The following is a 24,625-nucleotide window of genomic DNA, read 5'->3' on the forward strand; positions in this document are numbered from 1 at the left end:
CTGTTCACATGGGAATTCCGCAAGTGCCCTCAGACAATAAATTAACACCAACCATAAATTTGTTTATTTAACCTATCATTTATCAACCTGTAAAAACCACCTCACCCACTGCTCAATGCATCAACTCTTGTTACATGATCATGGATGTCAATGTGCATCCGCATTATGCAGACAGTATGGGGGAGGTGTGTGTCTGTGTATTCATGAGTGCATTCCGCCCTGCACCTGTGGCGTCTGTGCTGTGAATCCATGAATCACGAGCCGGGTGGGGATGTGCTCAGACACGCAGACAAACCACTGCCTCCCTGTTTCTCAGTCTCTCCCTCTCTCTCTCTATTCCGATCAGAAAGTGGTTCATCTAAGATTCAGTTTATGTCCAAAAAAAAAATGGGGCTCAGCAGTAAACATTACCGGCTTGCTCCCAAAACGTTTGGTTTACCAGGGAAAGTGAAAATACCATCATGCTATTCACTCCAGAGATCCTGGCTGGAACCGCCGCTGCTGTAGATCAAAACCTTCCTCTGGTCACCATAGGAACCGCAGCTAAAAAACAAAAGTGGGGGGGTGGGGTGGGAAGACATGGAAACCGGGGACGGAGGGTTGGCGGTGGGAAGACACACTGCCTCAGAAAGGCCACAGCTCATGGGCCTGACCAATGGTTACTCTGCCCTGGTTCATCACAACCTCAGCTATGAGGGGCCGCCGGCAGAGACCCTCGTGAAGAGGCCCAGTCTGGCCCCTGATCAGGGGTTTGACATAAGAACCAAAACGGCCTCTTTGCACAATTCCCATTATGTTAGAAATAAAAACCGAATCCTTGAGATGCAATTCTTTTATTAACAAAAAAAACTATGTATAAAAAAGTATGTGGTGACGACACATTTAAAACTCGTAACAAAAACATTCACAAAATCTTTTTCTAATTTTATTTTCTCGCTATACTATCCATTCTACATGGAACCATGAAAATGCCCTTTACATCACATTGAACCGAAAATACATTCCAATGGAGTGATACTGCCTTTATCTTCGGCTTCCATATCAATGTGTAGATATATATATATACATAGAACCATCGATAAGGTATAAATATATCCTCTTCTCTAACTATACCCCAAACTAGGACAGCTGAATAACTAAACCAAAAATACATGTACTTTTTCTGAGCTTTACTCTTAAATCCCAAGTTGGTAATGCTACTGACGCGTTATAATACACACACGTTGTGACGGCCGAGCCGAACCGTCTTATGGAAGGTATGGCAGCGTTGTACTCTGACAAGGAGGAACGTATGTCTAACCATACACTCCCCCATCCACAGGACAGGCCTCCCAGCAGGAGAGCGGCTCGGACACACCATTTAGCATTCCTATTGGATCTTGTTGTTTGAGTGTTTGTGCGTGTGCGCGACAAAGCCTTGAAATGTATAATAAAGTCAAACTGGGGATGAATGCAGAGCAGACACAACTAGTCTCCTGCGTTTTTTTCCCCCCCACAGACACACAGAAAAAAAAGGGGGGGGGGGGGGGGGGGGGGGGGGAGTATTCATCAGAGGAGTGGCAGGAGTCGTCATCGTTGGGAGTCCACGGCGGGGGGGGGGGGGTGGGAGTGTGTATGCGTGTCGGCGCCGACGTCCATGAGTCTGTGTGTCAGTGCGTGCGTCACGGTCTAGACGGCGGCGGCAGCGGGCTGGGCCTGGGGGGGGTTGCTGGCGGCCGGCACGGTGGTCTGCCGGGGAAGGGTGTACATGGCCCCCAGGAACTGGTCGGCGATGCGTCCCGCCTCCCGCAGCCCGCTGAGCAGGGCTCCGTGCACGGTGGCCGGGTAGTTCCTGATGGTGTGCTCCCCCGCGAAGAACAGCCTCGGGACGGGCTGGGGGGGGGGGGGGGGGGAGGAGGAATAGGGGGGTGAACAATCTGGACCAAACTGAATGAGTCCAAACGACAAGAGGTCGAGGCTCAGTTATGGTTCCACGTCGACGCAGCGCAAGGGGGTTCACGGGCCCGCTAGGTCCTCGCGGACCCTCCTCGCGTCCACCGCAAGGGGCCGGACAGGCGCCTCCTTGGGTCGCTGACGGGCGCCTCCTCGGGTCACCTTGGGTCGAGGCGACGCAGCAGCGAGGGCTGTGATTGGTCCGCTCGCTAAAACCCGAAGCAGAACCAAAAACAGGTTCCCCACTGCGTCGAAGTGTCTGCGTGGTCATTGCGTCGCGTCGACGTGGAACCATAACTGAGCCTTTAGTCCTGATTTGTATGATGAAGAGCGAGAGAAATGGACTATAGAAAAGAGAGGAGGGAGAGGAGGAGGGGAAGGCACTCGAGAGACTGAGCTCATCAATCAACACATAAATATGACTGGGGTCTCATCAATCTGCATGCCAACTTCAAACCACCCCCAGAAACATCTGTGTTAGGAATGACTCCCAGTGCCCTGGCACTAGTCATACTATAATGTAGGCTTGGCTCATGTCCATCCTGGCTCTCATGCTGACACAGGCACAGGCACACAGACATCATCACAGACCCAGACCCAGACACAGACCCAGACAGGCACAGGCACAGGCAGACACAGACCCAGGCACAGGCAGACAGACAGACACAGACCCAGGCACAGGCAGACAGACAGACACAGACCCAGGCACAGGCAGACAGACAGACACAGACCCAGGCACAGGCAGACAGACAGACACAGACCCAGACAGACACAGGCACAGGCAGGCAGACAGACACAGACCCAGACAGACACAGGCAGAGGCAGGCAGACAGACAGACAGACACAGACAGCCAGCTGTACCTGCGAGGCCCCTGGGATGGCGGGGCCGGGCGTGATGGGCTGAGCCATGAGGTCATAGTCGTTTCCGGAAGAGCCCGCAGCGACGTAGGAGTAGGACCCCCGCGCCCAGGGGTCGGCACGCCAACGCGTCACCACCGTCTCCTTCGGCTGCCACGGCAACCAGGGCACACCCATACACAACACAGAGTTGGTTAAAAGGTTTACTTGAATATTAAATCAAACAAAAAATGATGTTGACAATTAGGAAAAAAAAAAGCGCTTCGCAGCTGGTTGGTGAATCATTGCCAACGCTGGCCGCTGCAATCTTGATCCTTGTGGTATTTAACCGTACATAATGATTTATCGTGACAGCTGGCCCTGGCTGCGACCACAGATATGAGTGCCAGTCGTGTTAGCTCGCTTTGTGTGAAGCGGCGATGCGAGTCTATACAGCGACCGATCTGGCATTCCAGTGAAAAAAAAAAACAAACAGACTGGAGAGCCGGAAGAAAAAATGTAATCCATCACCATTTCTCTCTGGTGAATGGAAATGTACTGAAGGGAGGGCCACAGCCATAACACATGTCAGGGCTACAGAAGGGCCTTCCGGGTTACAGGCACACTGTGGCGATACCATCGAAACAACAAGCAACGAGTTCCCCTGCACTGGGGATACCATCTGCAGGGCTCCAGATCCAAATCAAGACTGCCCTCCCGAGTGATGGTTTCAAGACTATAAAAAACACCAGGTTGACCCTGGAGGAGGAGGAGGGTGGGGGTACCTGAGGCACGGCGCTGCTGCCGAAGATCCCCTTCAGGATGGCCAGGCAGCGGCCCACGATGACGTCGTCGCTGATGTTCTCCATGATGCCGGCCGCCTCGCCCGCCATCAGGGCCAGCAGGATGGGAGCTGGCAGACGAGGGGGTGCGGTTATTGTATTGATTCAGATAGCGATGTGCTTGGGACATCGATCCCATGTATAAATACTCAAAGTTCTGTTAGAGGTACTATGCGCACGATGCAGAAATTCCTTCTCATTATTGGCCCGTTTAGTGAACTACAGTCTGCTCGCGCACTCGCAATGAGAGTGGCTTGAGACGATATCACTCAAGAGTAATTTTTGAGTAATTATCGTAAACTAGAAAATACATTTAATGCTGAAAATGCAGAAATTGCCAAAGCAAATATACATCAACCATCAGACCTTTTTTTTTACCCCTGACTACTAGTGGGCACTATGGAGGGGGGGGGCTCACCTTTGTAGAGGTTCCAGAAGAGGAACAATTCCCCGCGGCTGGCAGTGGTGGAGCCCACGTGACCAAACAGGTTCACACTGGGGTCCCAGAAGACGCGGTCAAAACACAGCACCACCTAGACGAAACATAGGGCAGATCAGTGACACACATTCAGCTTACAAGGTCACAAGTACTGGTACTTACAAGCACATTTTATTCCTCTAGCAATTATTCAGTTATAGCCATTCAGACTGTAAATAACCCTAGCTCCAACACAAGCCGTCCCAAGGACACGGATCCCTCCTCCAGGTAGGGTCGGGGTGGCAAAGAGGGCCATAGTGGACAAACATGTCTTGGATCTCAGCTGTGGTCATCTTGAATTTCCCTATCCAGCTATAAGAGATGGCTGTGAATGGGATCCAGGAGAAGAGCTCCCCCTGGTGGTAACAGGGTAGTGCAGTCCTGTTCCCTGTTGCATAAGTATGCCGCATTCTCCTCCGTGCTGCAGCAGTTGGCAGCATACTGAGCTGTCTATAGAGGAAAATGCTCAGAGACCCCAGGGGGGAGGGGGAGAGAGCGAGAGCGAGAGAAAGCATACTTGGCTCCACTCCTAAACCCCTCTTCTATCCGACCCACTCAATACCGATGTTCATCCGGCACTCCAATTTTACAAGAGGGGGTGTAGAAAAACAAAAGCTCCCAGGCTATTTATACGATTGAACCACTTGTTCCATCTCGAAATCCAACACTAGTTTGAATCATATCCGTAGGCGTAGGTGCTCGCAGGGTCCAAAATGTAATGGCGGCAGGTTAAAAAAGTTGCATATTTACACATTGAAACGACTGCTTGACTGGTAGTGTTGGGCGGAAATACACAATTCTCAAAGCAGCCGTTGGCCCCCCCCGGGTGGGTTAACTCCTCAGGGTGCCCTGCCCCTCAGACACCCACCTTGTTGAGGTTACCGAAGCCCATCCGCTGGATGGCGGCGGTCTTCCACTCGGGCAGCGAGGGCATGAACTGCACTGCGGGCGGCTGCTGCTTCATCACGCCCAGCGGCAAGGTGCACAGCACGGCGTCACACTTGTAGATGAAGGTCTGGCTGGTGGAGCGGGTGTTGACCGCGATCACCTCACAGCCTGGAGGGAGGGGGGAGATAAACGCAGGGTGGTTCCTTGAGAGATTCATTTATAAATGATGGACTCTCTTCCCAATGCGGCACCGTGCGCCCCGTCTAAAACGTTAGGGACGCACGAAGGTATATGTAACAAAAAATGTTGATGCGTGTTCATGGATACAACATCTTCTTTTGGATTACTGAAAACCTCAGATCCCTTCATGACAGATCCCCTCAAAAAATAAATGCAAAAATAACAATTAACTACTGACAAATGAGATGGAAGACTGGAGTTTGGCTTGGTGTAGAGCTCTGGATCCAAGAGCTACCAAATACTTGTAAAAGAACAAGCCTAACGTGGGGATGTTTCGTTCGGGTGAAACACACATAATTGCAATTGTGCGTTAGTTTCTAAGCCGATCCGGTAACTTCCCAGTGTTTCACCATGAGATGGGGTAGTCTTTGTGGTTTAAATGGTTTAAATGTGGGTCGGCTTAGCTCAGGAGGTAGAGTAGTTGTCTCGTAACCGAAAGGTTGCTAGTTCGATCCCCAGCTCCTCCTAGCCGATTGTTGATGTGTCCCTGAGCAAGACACTTAACCCTAACTGCTCCGTTAGATGTAACCAAATGTTTGGTTACATTTAAAGTGTCATAAAAGTCAAACAACCTTAACACCTATAATACAGACAGTGTATAAAGAACAGACAGATAACACCTTACCGGAGGCCGTGTATCGGACTTGTTTGACCGCGGTGTTGAGCTTGATGTCCAAGCCCTCGGCCAGTGCCACGGGCACACAGCTGTAACCGTTTCTCACCGTCAGGTGACTGCCAGTGAACTCAAAGTCATCATCCTGTGATAAAACACATCGTAACCACGTTGTTAGCACTGCGGAATACATTTTGATGATCACTTCGCATAGCAGTAATTTCATAGCATTTAACATAACAATTAGAAAGTGCATTACAAAAAACCCTTGCATAATCAGACATGATGATTGGACAAACGTTTGTACCTGATCCCAGTGTTTGAGAGACAAGGTGGAAAGGGGTGTGGCGTTGGCAAACTCCAGGTTGGCAAAGTGCCAGTCTAAGATCTGTCTGTCTCTCGAAGACAAGTAAACATCGCTGTCGTGCCGAAGGAGAAGAGGAGGAAAAGGGGGAGATAAAAGGGTACTGGTTAACATCAGAGCAATCACTCATCTTAAAAAAATGTTGAACTGGGTTTGATAAAGCCGTGTTTCCTGGTCCTGTTAAGAGATGGAGTGCAACAAAAGTTGATTTTCTTGAACTTCATGGTCTTCCTCTTTTAGTCAAGTGAAAAGTTTAAGTTGACATACAGAGTGTAAACAACTGTGTTAGCACTAGAGCACTGAGAGCGCACTCACACTAGGCCATCTGTACCGTGCTCAAGCCTGTTTCACACCTGTACCGTGCTCAAGCCTGTTTCACACCTGTACCGTGCTCAAGTACGATTGCCCCGCCCCCCCGCTGTGCTGCTGGCCTGTGCTCACACTAGGCAATCTCAACTGGGCCTGAGTACGGTTGCCTCTTGTACATACGTCATCACGTCGTAATACGTCACCACCAAGCGTCCGCTGCTTAGTCGAACAACACAGACAACACAGTTGACACTTTACTGACTTTGTTGCTTATCTGGAGCCGTTCTACTCAGATACAGCCCTCTCTCACTGAGTGTTTTTACACTGCCAAATAGGCCGTGTTAGGCACGCCTTTTTTGCAGCATGGTCCGCTCGTTTACACTCCCCGAGGTAAATTACCTGCTTGAGCTAGAACCCCGATTTACCCTCCCGCACCCTGCACACATTGGGTAGTGGTGTTGCTGCGCTGGCATCACAGAGAAAACGCAGCAATATGATCGTGGGCAGTTAACTGAGAAAGTGAAATCCGCGAGCTGCTGATCATGTGAGAGAAGGTGATGCAGTCGTATTAAACGGAGACGTTGAAAGATGGTGCGATCTACGAGAGAGACGCAGAGGAACTGTCCTTACGAGGCTTTTGTCTGGATAAAAAATAAGTGGTCAGCAAAATAAAGAATATGTTGGCGTTTTTGCACTTGTAAATAGTTAGTCGCGTTTGTAGCCTACACTCAGACGTGAACTTATTCTTGCATGCGGGTGACTTCATTCATAAAAGAATGAAAACATTCGGGAGTGTGCAAATTATTCTAAAAGAGGTCTAGACTCCGTGCGCAGCCCCGCCTTCTCGAGTGAACGAAGAAAGCCCGCGCCGTGACGAATGGGGTATTTTTGATCAAAAACTCAACCTCACTATCGCACCAACTTGAACCGCTTGCCGTCATGTTTATTGTTTAATGGGAAAGAAGGGTTGCATGAACTATACGTCATCCAGCTCAGGTTGCGTAGCCGTGCATGTGCGCGTGTCGGCTCATTAGCATCTGTACCGTGGCCTGAGCACACCTCTCCCAAGTGTGCTCAGGCCACGGAATTGAAGTGGACTTGAGTACGGTTGGCGTGCTCACACTAGCCAAACGATCTAGACTTGAGCACGGTACAGGTGTGAAACGGACTTTGGCTCAGTACAGATGGCCTAGTGTGAGTGCGCCCTGAGTCACTTAAGTCAAGAGGACGTGTAGATCCCTTGAAAAGATGGCTGGACAGACGTATAGGAGGTCTCACCTGGGTGGATTCGCCTCCAGCTCCTGTAGTTTTTCTTCAAGTTTCACCTGCAGCTCCACCAGCTCATCGTACTCCTAAGGACAGACACACGTTCGTGGAAGAGTTTGAGCAACCCCCTTGTCTTGATCTACTGCATACATTGTCACTAGAAGGCAGCCATGAATAGGCTTGCACTGCCAAGAGAGTATTTTCATTTGAAGTCAGCATATTGTCAATGAACTGGTTTTTGGAGTCGATTAATAGGTGTGCTTTACACTGTAAGCTTATATTGCCAGCAGTGCATCTCAAATGGTGTTGCACCCATGATCTATCCAACTATAATAAGTGGAGCCTCTGTATGTCTGTCCTTAGATTTTCTTGACAACAGTAAATCTGATTGACTTCACCCTTGGCGGGAGTGATGCTAAGGAGGCTGTTGTGTGAAATTATTTGGAAGAGCGATTCTTGAGAACCGGAATAGGAACCGTTTAAGCGTTTAGAACAGGCACTGTATAATATGGGTGTCAATATAAAACACGTTTTTTCTCAGTCAAGACAGGTTGCTTTGTTTGGCAAGAAGCCCGTTTTAGAAGCCAGCAAAGGGCTGTTCTTTACTTAAGCATTTTGTCAAAGTATTTTTTTGTTTTAAATTGCATGCCAGTTCTTATGAATTTGTGTGTGCGTGTGCGCGTCCACGTTGAACACACCCTAAAGTGTTCTGGGACAGGTAGAGAGGACAAGTAGAGCAGTCAGAGAGTGGGCTGAGTCGGCCGGTTCAGAGGTTCACCGCAACAGTGCTGGCAGCCACAGCCACGGTGTTAAAACGCTGTCTATAAAAAGCTGCCACCAGGCCCTGAGACACCCTACTGCACTATAACAACGCCTCCTACCGCTGCCCTACAGTGAGCCACACTGACCGCTACGGCCAGCAGAAACCGTATATATATATATAATATAATGAAAAATAACAAAAAACAAAAAACGAACAGAGACAAACGCATCCAACTGCTGACTACGTTGTGAAACTACATTTACTTCGCATTCCTACTCATGTGTGAGTACACACGGATGGTTACACAAAGAAAGGTCCACGGGGGCTGTGCAAGCGGGTATGTGACCCCGGCTCCGGGCTGAGCCAGACGCCGATCGGGGCAGGCCTTGAAGTGGCTTCTATAGACGGTGGATGAGGGGGGAAAAAATGGGTCCGTTCCGGTCCAGACGGCAGCTGTGTTTGAAGCAGCTCTATCCACGGTCTTAAGTACACACACAGCTCACCGAGAGCAGATTTATCTCCAGCCCAAAATAAAAAGGCCAGCTCTGGCTCTAATAGCACATCCAGCCAGGGCATTACACCACTTAAACACAGTCCTGCGCTGCCTGCTTGAGAGAGTTACAATGGCATGTGGTTAGGGATGCTGATGCATCCTCTACCTCGCTGGCCACTGTACATCACTTTTATGAGCTAGGTACGCTTGAGAATTTTAATGTATTTACCAGTCAAAGTCACAGATAATGAAAATGAGGTGGATGCAAATCCTGTAGACTAGAGGCATTTTTGACTCATGCAAGAGAGCCCCATCAATGTGCCATGAAATAGATAAAACATGCATGCCTAACCACCACACTATGATTAATGAACACAATCTGCGATGGGTTCTTTTTAACCACAGGATGACAAGGGGAAAAACGAGAACTTGATCGTTTTCCAGCAATCTATTGCATACCGTTGCTATCTGCAAACACACATCTCCAAACTCGCACACATTACAATGTGTGTGCAATTTGCTCTGACACACCATTCTAGCGTTGACCCCGACTGGGCGTCTGGCTGTTACATTAGTCGCGCCGGTTATCAAGACCTGAGCCAGCAGAGATTAGATCCATTAATAATAAACACTTTAAGAAACAGAAAGAAAGAAAGAAAGAAGAAAAAGTAGACACAGATAGAGAGAGAGACAGAAATAGAAAGAGGGGGAGGCAGGAAACACCGTATGGGTTTGGAATCAGACGGGGCTCACTTTGCACAGGGCGGTCAGGTCCCGGTGCTTGCTCTTGACCAGGAACTCTGCCGTGATGTCCCTGGGTGGCTTCACCTCGCTGGCCTCCTTGTACTGCTGGTGGAGCTCCTTCACGCGCTCCTTGGTGTTCACCATCTGATGGGAGGAGAGGAGGAGGAGGAGGAGGAGAAGGAGGAGAGGATCAAAATAAGATTGTCAGCAAACATGGTTTGGTATGCGTGCAAACATTTTATGATTTGTCCATTTCGTTGTGTATTCCTGAATACCATAAAATGTCATCTTTGGTCGAGATAAGCCCTTGGCTACGAGAAGAGGTATTGTTGAGGCATAATTTGAATCTACATGTCATTTTCGACTTAGTAGTAGCACCCAAGTTGGTAAGAAAGGAGCAGAACCATGTCCTTAATTATTCAGATGTAAAATATGAAACAATATAAAACAGAAGTTAAGTTCACCTTGTTTAGCAGCTCCTTCAGATCCTCCTGGGTTTTGACAATCTTCTTCCAGTGTTCAATCTGCTCGTCCTTTACGTGTTTTTCCTGCAGCCTGCACACACACACACACACATATGTTTTGGTTACTAAAGTGTGTACAATCGGTTAAAATGCGCAGTTTGCATTACAGCGATACCATTTTGCCCATGGTTGACATTGTAAAATCATGCGCCGGTGTATGAGCGTGCCACTCACTGGATGACCACCTCCAGGGCCTGTCCCAGGGACACAGGCTTGTTGTTGAGGAAGTTGAAGTCCAGCTGGTGGCTGAGGTAGGAGGTGGCCTCCAGGAGCCTGTTGAACTCCTGCTCCACCATCTCGTCCTTTTCCTTGGGCACCTGGAGACAGACACACAGACTGTTGGCACCCAGAATCTAACCCACCGGCAGGTTACAATAGTAATACATTGGGCACCTGGAGACAGACACACAGACTGTTGGCACCCAGAATCTAACCCACCGGCAGGTTACAATAGTAATACACAAGAGTATAGCAGCTTGTACTAGAAGGAAAGAACAGGGCAAATAATTTAGTAATATCCGTGATCAGTTTAAATATTTGTCTTTAATTTCCCCTTAAAGTCATGCAATACCAGGAAGGAATCAATAAGATGGTGACAAATTTTAAAACATAGGCAGTAATCGGATTTCCTCGAAGATGTATAGATAAAATAAAAAAATAAACGTATAATTATGTCATTTCCCACAGGGCATACAAGAGCAAGCATGCATTTCATGCAAAATATAAAAAGTTATTTCCTAACTTAATAACAAAGACCATGCATGGATTTACTCTGCATGCTACTGTAATCAAATCCAGCCAAAAGCAATATATTTCTGCGAAGATCAATTAAATAATTATTAAATGGTATTGCATAAGTATTGCATGAAAATGTCTGTGAAACCTGGTAGACAGAACATCACCAAAATAAAACATCATTAATGTCAATACATATCTCCCATATCTTTGTATCAGTTATCATAGGGTTCTCATTACAGAGGGATAAACTGTCGTGACATTATGGGTTGAAAATTTTAATTAAATGGATGAAATGGAATGCTCATTAATACAAGGTAAGGTACGTATTATATAAATAAAACAATACATACACTCGTGCATCGTTCCCCCTAAAGTTGTTCACCAAAAGATGAACAGGGGAGGGTTTGAGAAGAGGGAAGGGAGACAAAAGAAAAAGTAAATACAGCTTCACCTCAACAGGTTTGCACAAAAGAAAAAACATTTACATTGAATTTTCATCTCAGCTGCCGATGACTAAATTCATTCCACGTGATGTTGAGGCTTGAAGAGCCTTTAAACCTGTACAAGGAAACGCCCTCATCAACAATCTAAATAATTCCATTTCCACTACCGCTGCTCTCACTTCCAGCAAACAAATGAGTAAACAGATTGTTTACATCCCATAATAGCATTGGCCTCTCCCTGCTAAATGCCCTTCATTAAAGGGACTGTGGTCAATGACCTACTAGCCAAAGCAGTGAAGGACGGATCCACTCTTTTGTTTACAGTGTGTGGCATGGTTTAACTCACAGGGAGACAAAAACAGGTCTATAAAGGAGCCTTCAGTCCAAACAGATGCGGGTTGTACAAAGACCAAGAACTTTACATTTACTGTTAAACCACACATTGTTAAATACAAAAGACAGCCTACGCATACACAAACACACACTGTGCTTTAGATCCATTACCTTGTAGTTAGTGTGTAATGCATACATGCATCCATAACATTAATCCACATCCCATCTTTAAAGTATATACCCATTTGAGACTTCTATGACTGTTTTTCAAGGTAAGTAACAATCAAAGAACAATATAAAAAAGTGATCTGATAACTTTTATATTTTTCAGATTTCAGTCTGCTAGGTAAAATACTCGAAGATAAAATAAACTTTACTGTTAGAATAATAGCATTAGATCTAGGATGTCTGGTTATACTTACGGCCTGGCCATTGGCTTCATAGAGAGGACACTTCTGTTTAATTTTGGCCAACTCCATGTTGACCTGCTTACTTATTACAGCCATGGGGTTTCCTCCTACGCACACACAGAAATATTATTTTACACCGCCCTCTACTGGTGGTTATTGGTTACTGAAGCACCGATCAAAAAGCATTGGCATAAGTTGTAACTGTAATACTTCTGCAGATGAAGGAATGCCATGGACGAATGAAAGTCTCTTACCTAGTCCGGTCACTACCATAGCTCCCAGATCTGCCACATAGTTGCCTTTCCTAAACGTGGCCACTCTGCCGCCAACACGATCCTGTAGAAGATGAAAAAAAAATCATTTAACCTAACAGAAACAAATCACTAAACTCAGTCATGCTGAACACCAGTCCCACCTATTCATATTGGTGTTGACTCGTCTATTGACGTACCCTGGCTTCCAGAACGGTCACGTCCATCCCAAAGCTCTGCAGCTGCCTGGCCGCAGCGAGACCCGACACGCCCCCTCCGATGATGATGACCTTTCCTGTCTTCTTAGCTGCAGGAAGAAGGAAGACGGGTGAGATATAACCCTGGACTGGTGTACGGCCATTGGTGGCTCGGGGAGACGTTTGAGCCCAAAGGTTCAGAGTTGCATTTCATTGCTGAAGATAAAATGACGTGCACTCACTGGGTAATGGTTTGACCCTCTTGTAAATGCCAAAGTTGACGAGACCATGCCTCTCTAGGTAGCTGTGTATTCTGTGGACCAGAATAGTATCACCTGATGAGATAAAGAGACGGAGAAAGGTTACCATTTGTTCCACAAATAATATACGAGAAGATGAGTCAAGGAAAAAGTCTGAAGTTGAACTCACTATTGTACGGAGCTTCAAGCTGTTGCGCGGTGGCTTCAAACGTCAGCTGCACCTTAGGGTTGTCCAGCCACAGTTGAAGCTGAAAGAGACATCATGGGGAAAATAGCAAAGAGATCACTTCACGCGCGTCTTGCCTTTGAAACAACGAGCCTGTTGTCGAGCGTGCGTGGAAGGGTGGGCCCTTACCGTGCGGTTCCGGATGAACAGGAAGACCTTCTGGGTCTGCTGGGGCCCGCTGATGATGTCGGGGAAGCAGGCGGCCTCCTGCGACGTCATGCGGTCGTGGGGGAGGCGGCTCTGGAAGGCGGCTCCCTCCACACCTAAGTAAGCCAATCACGTCCATCGCGGGATTAAACAGTCACCAACAGACGGTACGATATGATGATGATACTTGTGTACATAAAACAGGGAGCCACACGGAGGAAATTATACAAGTTATAAGCTTTCTATCACAGGGTGTAATAAGTGCATGGACATTGGGACATACCTGAGGGCTCTTCGGGCTCACTGTCATTCTCCTCCTCCGGCGGAGGTGCGGGCGGCGGCACCACCTGCTTCCTCTCCTTCTCTGCCTTGGCATTGCGCTCCTCCTCAGAATAATATTCGTCCTCAGACAGATTGGCCAGGCTCTCGTCCATCTCGCGGTACTCCACCTGCAGTAGGACGCACAATAAAAGCTCTATGAAAACCTGGCTCTGGGGTCCGATGGAAGGCAGGGGCGAACTTGTGCGAGGGGTGACACTCTTCACTTTCTTCCATGGCCCGGAGTCTTTATCTAGGGAAGGAGGTATGATCTGTTATTCTTCAGGAATACTATAGCCATGTCCTTTCTCTGTGTTGTTGTAGATGTAGGCGTGTTCACTGCGTCTTTGTGTGTGAAACCGCCTGGGTTTACTGGGGAAAGATAGCATGGTTATGTGATTTAGCCTTAAGGGGATGTTATAAGACAGAAATAGTAACATATGATCCTAAAGTAAGTTATTGATTGACTACTGCCGAGGTCCAAGCGATTTTTTCTTTTCCTTTTTAGAAACTCATTTGACTGTAGCCTGTCCCTGCTGATCTAGATACGACATTAATGGAGTTCATTAATGCTCCCTGCTTTGCCCACTTTACGGCAACTAGGAAACACAATGTGATAAGGTAAACAATGGACATCATAAAAACGGTAGAAATGCTGATATATATATTTCAGGTGTATAGTGTAAAGTGAATGCACAATATACTCACGTAATTGAAATAATGGTAAACTTTCCAATCTTTGCCCTATAATGATACGATTTAGACATTAAAAATAAAAAGGGTTCATATCCAGCAACATGTCACCCTCTCTTGCCATAAAGGGCAACGAAGATCTTAGATGTTTACTTTTGCTCGCTTGCGACGGCTCGTCCTGCGGACTTCCGCAGCGTCCTGCTCCGCCGCTCCTGGACCTGCTTGGTGGGGTAGAGGGGGCCCCCCTGGCTCCCCGCTTGGGGAAGCCCTTTCCTTTTTCTTGACGTCCGTGGGTCCGGGAACAGTGGCCGATGGCCCAGACTGGGCATCTGACCCAGAGGCCCTTTCCGCCCCAGCGGCCCCGGTAGTGGATGAGGAGGTGGAAGAAGAGGAGCCAGCATCTGACTTCTTACTGGACAACATCATGGAGGACGTTGGAGGCCTCTCCTAGGGCGGAAGGGGAGGATAGCATAAGTATTGACGGTTTCGGTTTTTAAGACAAAATATGTGTTTTTGGTGGGGAAATATCTGCCACTTGAATGTGCACAGTGGATAAGATAACAAATGATCAGAAATATAAAAAAGAAAAAAAAGAGAATGAAGAAAAGCATGAGCAATGCCGATCAATATCATAGGTATCACTATAGTTGGTAGTTGAGTGCAAAACAGCTTTGCCATTTTAAGGGATTTTTAGGTAAGGAAATTCATTTATTCAGAGAAATCATAAAATATTTAGACAATTATTTTCTGGTGCCTAGACCTAACATATATGGCCAATCATAATAAAAACACAACAAGAGCAACAACATGAAACTGCTACTTATTCGCCTCTATACTTTGGGTGAAAATAGATGTACCTGCTGCATTAGACTAATACAACACTAGATTTGATTGGCACTAGGAACTGTATCGCCCCAACCCGTAACAGGAATTTAAATGCTGCTGGACACGGTGCATGAATATATGATTTTGTGAAATGACGGCTCTATGGTACAATAGCATTGTTTTACCCATTTCTCCGTGCACCTCGTAATATCCATTCAAACACTAAGAAATAAAGAAAGAACCAGAGATGTAGTTATATAAACACCTGACGGCCTTATACTCTATATCATATTGTATTATACCATACTACATGATAATCATCCAGAGAACCAATCCATTGTGTAACTCTACCGTCGCTATATGGAAAATAGCAAGAACCGGCTAGCTTGCTAATGCTAGTTCTCTGTGAAGCCTGCAGAGCCAGCAGCGGGTTGAGCTAGCCACTGAGCCAGTTAGGGATAGCTTGGTTCATTTTGTCATACCACCAAAAAGGAAAATGTACATTGGTTGAATGTGTAAATAGCAGCCTACACATGAATCTATTCCATCGTGCGTTTCTTTCGACACGATTTGAAAAGGTATCCGAGGAAATTAATTGACGATCGATTAGTTGCGCAAGCTAGCCTTATTGTTAGCTAAATGCTAACAATGAGTGTCGACTAGCAGCAACGTTAACCGTGGCTCAGTAGCAGGTGTGACCCGATCATGACTAGCGAACCTCGTTTTCACAAGGATCTGAGCTCGTATACCGACAAAAACATTTAGAGTACCCCTGTTCGCGGCAACATGCTATATTTTGTGCGTTTTTTGTCACAAACGATTGAATTATTATCATTACCTCTTGATCCTGAAAATGTCAACACAAAGGCAGCTTTCACTGCAGTGCCTCTCGAAGGAGTGTCATGTGATTGGCTAAACTAGACATGGACCAAGTTTTCTGAGCCACGCTGATTGGCCGGATACACAGTCAAACAAAGCCGGAGTCATTAGATATTCAGATATTTGTCTCCAAATTCTACTTACAATGTATAATTGCATTTCTATTTGATTGGATTTATGTATATATGTGTAAAACAATAAACATAATTAATATAAATATCCAAAATATATGGCAAAAAACTATGTGTAAAATGCAATGTTCAATATTCACCACCGTAATGCATAGCAGCCACAAGTCAGGAAAGTGCCAAACTGATCCCCAATCAGTGTTCACGCCACAGCAGACATGATGACGTCAGAGAGTCTAAACCCGAAAGACAGGTATATAGGTGTATCAGGAAGGTGCAGGCAAAGGTGTATCAGGAAGGTACAGGATCTGCTCCGTCGAAGTTGTAACCTGGGCTGCGTCCGAAGCTTTATTATGTGTGGCTAACTCGTTAATTTCTCCATTTCGATGCCCACATTTTGTAAGTAAACTTGAAGGAGTTTTGTTTTAATAGACTTATTTCAACAGCTCGATTGGTCCTACTCCTTCTACTCGAGTTTTCTATGAAGTGGTTGTGTCAAAGAAGTTGTTTGTTATTTAGCATTTTTCCAATAGCCTACTTTACTAAATACTAGCTTTAATTGCAGTCTATCACCAAGTAATGCCTGGAATAGCGATCGATTTATTATAATTAACATCCTGGCACGTGTATAGATAGAATTAAATCATTTTTAATCGATTTCAGTCAAGTAAACTAATTTCAGCATTCAAGGAAGTAAAAAAAAAAATCATTTTATGGTACAACAAAAGGTAATCAAACAAAAATGTGATTATTTCCACAGAACCAGTGCAATGTCTAAGGAGAAGAATACAGCCAACCGGCCAGATAACACAGCCTTTACCCAGCAGCGCCTGCCCGCCTGGCAGCCCATGCTGTCTGCTGGCATTGTGATTCCAGGCTTTGTCATTATTGGGGTGGCCTTCATTGGAATTGGAGTGGCTCTTTTCGTCACCTCACAGAACATCCAAGTATTGGAGGTAGGATAGACACACTGATCGATTGGACCAGATCGATTGTCGGCAGGTGTCTGTAACAAACACCACAAACAACAAGAGGTGATGAAATATGCATGCTAACACCTAATGGGTTCCCTCCCGTTCACACTTGCAGAAAGACTACACTGGGATAGAGACAAACTCATCTTGCTTCAAGTGCACAAACCCGACGGTCAAGAACTGCAATTGCACCATCAACTTTTCTCTGGACAAGTTGTTTGAGGTATGCAACATAGGGATAGCAATTATATTTATGGTTCAAATTAACCTTGTTGCAAACTTGTTATTTTTTACTTGTTTTGACTTGACTCCATCATCAACCACAGGGGCCGGTCTTTTTTTATTATGGACTGTCCAACTACTTTCAAAACTACAGGCAGTATGGCGCTTCCAAAGACGCCACCCAGCTCACTGGTGACCTAGCTTACTTTAAGGTAAAATAGTTATTCAAGTTTATTTGTTGTTTTTAAGTTGATGGGAATGTTGAAAGGTAGTGATTATTTGCATTTCAAGCAGAGTTTAAGTGATGGGTTGCCTCAAATTGTTCAAATTGTTTGGCTTCATTTTTATTTTTGTTATTTTTGTTCCTTTGTTGTAGGCGCCCAGTACATCATGTGCTCCCTACCAGAAGGATGCCAACGACAAACCAATTGTACCCTGTGGCTCCATAGCAAACAGCATGTTCAATGGTAAATAAGTGGTGTGAAAATGTTTAGATTGATCTGTCTGGTTTATGATGTTTTTGTACATGATTTTGTTTTCTTCCACTCCGTCTTTGTTAAAAAGACACTTTCAAGCTCTTCCAGATCATCAATAATAGAAATGTGGCGGTTCCTTTTGATGGAAAGGGAATCGCTTGGTGGACGGATTACAACATCAAGTACCGCAACCCGACTATCAGTCCTCTCAGAAACGCATTCAATGGTAAAAAAAAACACAACAAAATTCTAATCTAATGTCAGTGCAGTGCAAATATCACGATGTCTAAAACCTTATTTTGCATTGGTTCATTTCTTACTCTAATCAATTAGAATATAAATAGATATAGTGTGTGTATGAGATTTAGGTCAGATCACCTACAAAGTGAAATACAGTATACTATTTGTAATTTACAAGATTATTCATCCTTTGCTTTCAGGTACCGTGAAGCCTATATTCTGGCCAAGGCCTGCCTATGAGCTAGATCCCACATATCCAGCCAACAACGGCTTCATCAACCAGGACTTCCTGGTGTGGATGAGAAGGTCAGCCTTGCCAAACTTCAGAAAGCTGTACAGACGAATCACGGATGGAGACTATGCAAAGGGCCTGCCGCCAGGGGATTATTCCCTTGTAATTGGTTACAGTATCCTTGTGTGTGTGTGTGTGTGTGTGTGTGTGTGTGTGTGTGTGTGTGTGTGTGTGTGTGTGTGTGTGTGTGTGTGTGTGTGTGTGTGTGTGTGTGTGTGTGTGTGTGTGGTCTTTGCAATACATCACATCCTGGTTACTACCATCTAATCCCTCAATATATCTGTTATGTATTGGAACATATGGGGTCTGTGTCGTAGGAAGGCATGAGTAGCCTCTATGAATGTTTGTGTAAACCCTACACATACCCTGACCTGTTTTACCAGTTTGCTGCAGCACTCTGTTTTCTGCTTAAGAGAATATGAGAAGCAATGACCTGGGTGTTCCTGAAGGAGTAATGACGCACACAGGCTTTGCAAAATGCAAACAAGATATGGAAATAATTTGCTGTGATTGATTTGGCATTTGGCATCTAGTTTAATTGGGTGTGGTTCTTAAGAGAGACCATCAGGACAAGGCCGCCGGTTTGTTTTTCTGATGCCGACATCTACGAAGGAATGACCAAAGGTTTCAGTGTTCTTGGCAGTGTGGTGAACAGCAAGCAATCTGTACTACATCAAAACGCGTATAAGTGCTGTCTATTTACTTTGGTCTGGAGGCTCATTATGTATTGTTCATGCAAATCCGTCGCTCAACACAAGATGCATTAGGTTAAATATAATTTATAATAAGTAGCATCTTATCTCATTTCAAAGCAACCCAAGGACATGCTTACTTGAGTTGAAGGCCACGGTATATCAGTTAATTCGACTAATACGAAGGCCTGTTTGTTTCATTGGGGATTTGGTCAAAGGGAGTGCTTGAGGATCTTAAAGAAACTGACCAATAGCAAATCTATACCAACGTACCAGTGGAATTACACTGTAAATAATAATAATAATGTTGTATAACACATGCTTCCCTACTACTTCACATACCACAATGTTTTAGCATGTTTCATTCGTTTCCTCCACAAAAGGGAATATTTATTAACATATCTTTTCGCATTAATGTGATATGTGCACATAGTCAACAGATATTGTTTTGTAACCCCAAAAATATTAATTGAATGTGTGGTGATTATATTATTATGTCGAATTCCTTAATTCACTGTACCCCAGATTACCCCGTGATGGCCTTTGACGGGAGAAAGAAGGTGGTTTTCAGCAACGTGTCTTGGATGGGTGGAAAGAACCAGTTCCTGGGTATTGCCTATCTGGTCATTGGCTCCTTGTGTGTCGTAATGTCAATCGTCATGCTCATTGTCTATGCTAAATTCAAGTTCCCAGATGAAGAGTAATTCAGCATGTGTCCATCAATTGGCTATACAGAACTCGCTAGCAATTGTCCAAAAAACCTAAACAAATCTGGGACTGTAATCACGTCAATTTTTTTCATTAACATGTGACGTGGTCTGTTCAAGAGTCAGAATGGACAATCAGACATTTGTTTTCTCGCATCAATGGTTTTTAGTGATAGGAATCCATGGCAAAGCCTACTGTAGGCATCGTGTGGAGTGTGCAGAGTTGAAAAATCATGGTAGTTTATGGTGGACGATATGAAGTCTAGGACAGTTGTCGGGTATCAAATACACGGCCCTCTATTTTAGGTTTGTTTTTAAATTAAATACATTCAATGACTTTACTTTTAGGCTAGTTATTAAGTTAAATACATTCAATGACTTTCAGATTTTTGTTTTCTATTTTTTTCATAAGACAGGTCATTCTTCTCAGGCTTTTGGAGTTTTCAGTTTTCTCTTTGTACAAAGTAAGGGTATTGAAAGCCATATTCTTGAATTGTGTTCATTGCAAATGGTTTCAATTTGTGTATTACATTCACTTTTAGAAACTATCGACTGCATTTTACTATTTGCTCAGGGTAACGGCTACGTAATGCATTATATTAACATGTATGGTTTTACTTGAGTATATTCATCTGTTATGTTTTATCTATATGGACGAATATTTTCCTTTCTATTTTATCAATAAAAAATGTTTCAAAAATCAAAGAAATTATATCTTTGTATTGTGAGTCAAATTGACATCGATTATGTCTTTGAGGTGTTACACTTCTGCTATCAAAGGGTGTTGCCAATACCATTTCGTCACAGCACTAACAAGTTCCTTATCTGGCATGGGCCTCCTTGGTGGGCCTGGACTTTACGTGGGAGGAATTGACTTCACCTGTGATCTCAGATCATATTTGTGAAGGATGAAACATTCCCAAGCTGATGGATGGTCTCTTACTTTACATCACTTTAAAGTCGTTAGAATACACTGCAAACTGTGTTCCCGGTTTTCATGAATTTAATATTAATCACATGTATAAAATGATTTAGAAAGAAAACTTAAAGATGCAAATATCTACCTTTTTTCTATCTCAGACGGTCTTTAAATTTGTTTAAAAGACCCGAAAAATAGTGAATTATCGAATGCAGTCTTCGATCGTCAGAGTAGCTGAGGCAGGACTTGGCCAAGAAAACAAGCTCATGGGGACGGGGGCTAATGCGCGTTAAGGAGGTAGTCCTGGCCGTTGAGAGAAAACTGAACGAGACTGAATGATTCAAGAGATGAGTCAGGAACACCAGACGTGTCAGGAAATGCATGTGGATCCTTGCGTCCACTGCAAGCGTAAGAATAAATCAGCCGTCCGCGGCTGACACCTAGTGCAATCTCTTAGTACATCCTTAATCCAAAAAATCAACAAAACATAATTTAGCCTATATCTTACTTCGTATCAGTATTCTCAACTAACCATGTTTCCGTATGTACCAGAATATAAATTCTGAAAAAAAATAGGTAGCCTGGTGATGGAAAAAAGGATTTCATGTAGGATACATCTTGACCATCAATTTGTGTGCGTGTGTGCGTGTGTGTACGCGCGTGCGTGTGCGTGTGAGTGTGCGTGTGTGTGTGTGTGTGTGTGTGTGTGTGTACAGGATAGGGAAAGGCTGCAAGATCCTGTCCCACGCTTAGTCGAAATGCTCAGTGGGAGATGCAGTTTTAATCTGTACCGTTCAATTGAATACTGATCCAATGAGACGACAAGTACCACAATCCCTTGCACACAATAAATCTGACGTCTACTGTCTGCCGCGTCTGACAGCGGCACTCGTTGGCTGCAGTTGCTGTTGAGGCAGTGGTCCGCTTGAACTGCGTTGGGTCTTTGTTAACTTTCCGTCTACGAACGGTCGTCGTCGGCCGACCAAAAAGATGTCCGACGTGGGTGAAGAAAATTCTGGCACCATGGAAGTGTCGGCTGTCCAAACGGTAGCCGATACCTCTGTGTTGCAGAAGCATATTCGCAAACTTGTCCCCTTGCTGCTGGAAGATGGCGGCGAGGCCCCGGCGTCGCTGGAAACCGCCCTAGAGGAGAAGAGCTCAGTGGAGCAGATGAAGAAATTCCTTTCTGATCCTCAAATTAACTCAATCCTCGTCGAGAGAACTTGCCTCAAAGGTTGGTCTCCTATATATCACTGTGCATGATATGAAGTCATACACTTATCGGAACGAATCCGTCTGATCGATGACAATGAACGGTGTCCCGTAGCTGCATCACACAAAGGCAAACCACGCAGTATTATGTTGTAATGTTGGTTGATGTTTAATGTGGCATAGTCAAATGCTTTCTTTTTAAAGTGTGGAAATGCCGGGTTAAAACTTTTTTGGAGCCAACAAAACCATGGTGCAATTTAGGCATCCCAACTGCAGACTGTAACATTACCATGCATTGCTATGGGCGTGGTGATTTATACTGTAATAAAGATAATAAGACACATTGGGGCAATAACCGTATACATTTGGTAATTTGAAATACACTGGACGATATATTATATTTGTATATGGCTGTATTTGGTCAACAATGGTCTTATTATGTAGCTAGCCTAGCCCTTTACAGCTCCAGGCACTTGCGTGATCGAGCTTCTATCAACATCTATTTTTTGTTGTCAAATTGGGATCTACTAACGAACAATGCTTAAGCACTGTCCGATGTTGTGATCGAGTCCTGCCCTCATTCACATGACAAACTGCTGACTATGTTGGGTGCTTTGCACTGACTTTACGGAACCTCCAGCACTGCGGTGTGATAGCCTTGTCTGCTGTTCTGAGGGATCTTTTCAAACCGGTGACCTCACTTGCAAAGAGGGTGCGGTGCTGGATGATAAAAGTCATCCGATAGACCGACCGACCGAAAAGGCATTATTGCTGAATCACGGCCTGTAATCATAGCATAGCCTATAACAATCATGCAATAAATCTATTATAAATATCTGTGGTTGTTTTTCGACATTCAATGAATTTCATTTTAGGGTTTCACATGGTCCAGTCTTTCAAATATCATACCTGTCACTCCTTTGTTACACAGAGGATGTCGGAGATGAAGGAGAGGAGGAAAAGGAGTCCATTGCGTACAACATCAGCATCGATATCCACTATGGGATCAAGTCCAACAGGTAGCCGATGATCTAAAATATGATCCAAAGTGTTTTGCTATACCATCAGTGCATGCATTTCTTAGCATGGATTGCATTATGTCCCGAGTGGGAATAGGAAGTCACGATTAGATGATACTTTATTGATACCAGACAGGATGTTCTGTGCTGATATTGATGCCCTTGATGTTTGAACCATATTGCTAACGCCTAGACTTGCTTTCTTCTGCCCAGCCTGGCCTTCATCAAGAGGGCGGGTATGGTCGATGCAGACAAGCCCATCTCCACCCAGGTGCGCGTGCTGACCCTGAGTGAGGACTCCCCCTACGAGACTCTTCACTCATTCATCAGCAATGCTGTCGCTCCGTTCTTCAAGTCCTACATCCGGGAGTCTGGCAAGGCGGACAGGTGAGACTGAGAATTGGATTTCCAAGTTGCCGTGGTGGTAGTCGGAAATTGGCAGGAGTGGTGGTGGCTGTAATTCCACCCTTGAATATCTACGATGCTGTTGACAATGATGAGGCCATAAGTGTTAAGGCAGGGAATTTCTATTTTTCCTTTTATGCTGCCATTTTCTCAACATACTTTAAAAATAGTCCAGCTATAATTTCCAGTCCTGCTTGAAATCCAGTGCCTAGCTAGTTACCTTTTGCAGTGTTTCCCAGAATGACTCGGCAAGATGTAATACCCCTAGTGGTAGAATGATAGAATTTCAACAGAACCATTTAGAATTATCCCAGTGCCATGACTTGCAAAATAATGTTCCTCTCAGTAGTGTACTTGTTATACATGTTACATTACCAAGTATAAAGAAAAACTGCATGACCTTTATAATTAGTTCAGGACTTAGCCCTAAGGCCTGAGAGACAACATTGTTCCCCTTTTTTTATTTTCATTTGTTCCAATCATTCCCCAATGCTACAATGGCATGTCGTTTGACAGCATATGTTTGGTATAATATTCTCGTATAAATTACCAGGGATGGGGACAAAATGGCTCCATCCGTGGAGAAGAAGATCGCCGAGCTGGAAATGGGCCTGCTCCACCTTCAGCAGAACATTGAGATCCCGGAGATCAGCCTCCTGATCCACCCCATCATCACCAACATCGCCAAGCAGTGCTATGAGCGTAGCGAAAAGCCCAAGGTCACAGACTTTGGGGACAAGGTGGAAGACCCCACCTTCCTGAACCAGCTGCAGTCTGGGGTCAACCGCTGGATCAGGGAGATTCAGAAGGTGAGGTGTTGTTAGGTATCTGGTCAACAATTGCCAATGCGTTAGACATCTCACCAAGCTGAGGTTCTTTTATAGGGATATGTGATCATTCGTTTAGCTTTTGACATAAGAGCGTGCAAGATAAGAAAATTATTATTATATTAATTAGACTAATTAATACAAATCCCGTTGTTGATGCATTCACTTGACCAACGTACAAACATGACTGTTTTAGGGACTTTGATATCCACGCTTGCTTTAAAGGCATTCCAAATATTCCATTGGTTGTTGGTGATTCCATTTATTTCTTTTTTTTTATCTCTTCCATGTCGTGCGAAGGTGACCAAGCTGGACCGCGACCCGGCGTCGGGCACGGCGCTGCAGGAGATCAGCTTCTGGCTGAACCTGGAGCGGGCCCTGAACCGGATCCAGGAGAAGAGGGAGAGCCCCGAGGTGCTGCTCACCCTGGACATCCTGAAGCACGGCAAACGCTTCCATGCCACCGTCAGCTTCGACACTGACACCGGTGAGACTCCTT

General features: G+C 45.1%; 3 protein-coding genes across 5 annotated transcripts in view; 2 read left to right on the top strand and 1 right to left on the bottom strand.

Annotated features, from left to right (window-relative positions):
- Positions 1-830: 830 nt before the first annotated feature.
- On the bottom strand, positions 831-16,026 carry kdm1a (lysine (K)-specific demethylase 1a). 3 transcript variants are annotated; one of them, XM_079752329.1, is made up of 22 exons: positions 15,973-16,026; positions 14,463-14,756; positions 14,325-14,360; positions 13,582-13,747; positions 13,281-13,414; positions 13,095-13,173; positions 12,908-13,000; positions 12,669-12,775; positions 12,472-12,553; positions 12,230-12,324; positions 11,382-11,399; positions 10,468-10,610; positions 10,234-10,324; positions 9,779-9,913; positions 7,782-7,855; positions 6,138-6,249; positions 5,843-5,975; positions 4,958-5,145; positions 4,030-4,144; positions 3,555-3,682; positions 2,794-2,940; positions 831-1,872 (listed from the first exon to the last, which is right to left on the bottom strand). In XM_079752329.1, exons 2-22 carry the CDS (start codon positions 14,733-14,735, stop codon positions 1,669-1,671), a joined length of 2,553 nt encoding a protein of 850 aa, XP_079608455.1. In that variant the 5' UTR covers positions 14,736-14,756; positions 15,973-16,026; the 3' UTR covers positions 831-1,668. The 3 variants fall into 3 exon arrangements, with proteins under 3 accessions (XP_079608455.1, XP_079608457.1, XP_079608456.1); XM_079752331.1 differs by lacking the exon at positions 14,325-14,360; XM_079752330.1 differs by lacking the exon at positions 14,325-14,360 and having other exon boundaries at positions 13,582-13,750.
- A 376-nt stretch (positions 16,027-16,402) lies between these two features.
- Positions 16,403-20,447, top strand: tmem30b (transmembrane protein 30B). Its single transcript, XM_079752846.1, has 8 exons — positions 16,403-16,540; positions 16,902-17,097; positions 17,231-17,338; positions 17,442-17,549; positions 17,714-17,804; positions 17,902-18,039; positions 18,254-18,460; positions 19,563-20,447. Exons 2-8 carry the CDS (start codon positions 16,912-16,914, stop codon positions 19,739-19,741), a joined length of 1,017 nt encoding a protein of 338 aa, XP_079608972.1. The 5' UTR covers positions 16,403-16,540; positions 16,902-16,911; the 3' UTR covers positions 19,742-20,447.
- Positions 20,448-21,565: 1,118 nt separating this feature from the next.
- dync1h1 (dynein, cytoplasmic 1, heavy chain 1) overlaps positions 21,566-24,625 on the top strand; it is a 41,670-nt gene continuing 38,610 nt past the window's right edge. The window contains exons 1-5 of the mRNA XM_079752177.1: positions 21,566-21,897; positions 22,807-22,894; positions 23,108-23,281; positions 23,853-24,108; positions 24,427-24,613. Of these exons, the coding sequence (XP_079608303.1) occupies positions 21,654-21,897; positions 22,807-22,894; positions 23,108-23,281; positions 23,853-24,108; positions 24,427-24,613 (949 nt within the window). The 5' untranslated portion in view covers positions 21,566-21,653. The remainder of the gene's footprint in view (positions 21,898-22,806; positions 22,895-23,107; positions 23,282-23,852; positions 24,109-24,426; positions 24,614-24,625) is intronic.

This window comes from Pollachius pollachius (assembly GCF_949987615.1).
Source record: "Pollachius pollachius genome assembly, chromosome: 15".
Taxonomy (NCBI): domain Eukaryota; kingdom Metazoa; phylum Chordata; class Actinopteri; order Gadiformes; family Gadidae; genus Pollachius; species Pollachius pollachius.

Bases quoted from the DNA above. Each gene is read 5' to 3' on its own strand.
- kdm1a (XM_079752329.1), bottom strand. From the start codon at position 14,735: ATGATGTTGTCCAGTAAGAAGTCAGATGCTGGCTCCTCTTCTTCCACC. The intron at 13,174-13,280 runs GTAAGGGCCCAC...TGTCTCTTTCAG, and splicing joins TGTTCATCCGGAACCGCACG to CTTCAACTGTGGCTGGACAA. The intron at 2,941-3,554 runs GTACCCCCACCC...TTGCCGTGGCAG, and splicing joins GCAGCAGCGCCGTGCCTCAG to CCGAAGGAGACGGTGGTGAC.
- tmem30b (XM_079752846.1), top strand. From the start codon at position 16,912: ATGTCTAAGGAGAAGAATACAGCCAACCGGCCAGATAACACAGCCTTT. The intron at 17,550-17,713 runs GTAAAATAGTTA...CCTTTGTTGTAG, and splicing joins GTGACCTAGCTTACTTTAAG to GCGCCCAGTACATCATGTGC. The intron at 18,040-18,253 runs GTAAAAAAAAAC...CTTTGCTTTCAG, and splicing joins TCTCAGAAACGCATTCAATG to GTACCGTGAAGCCTATATTC.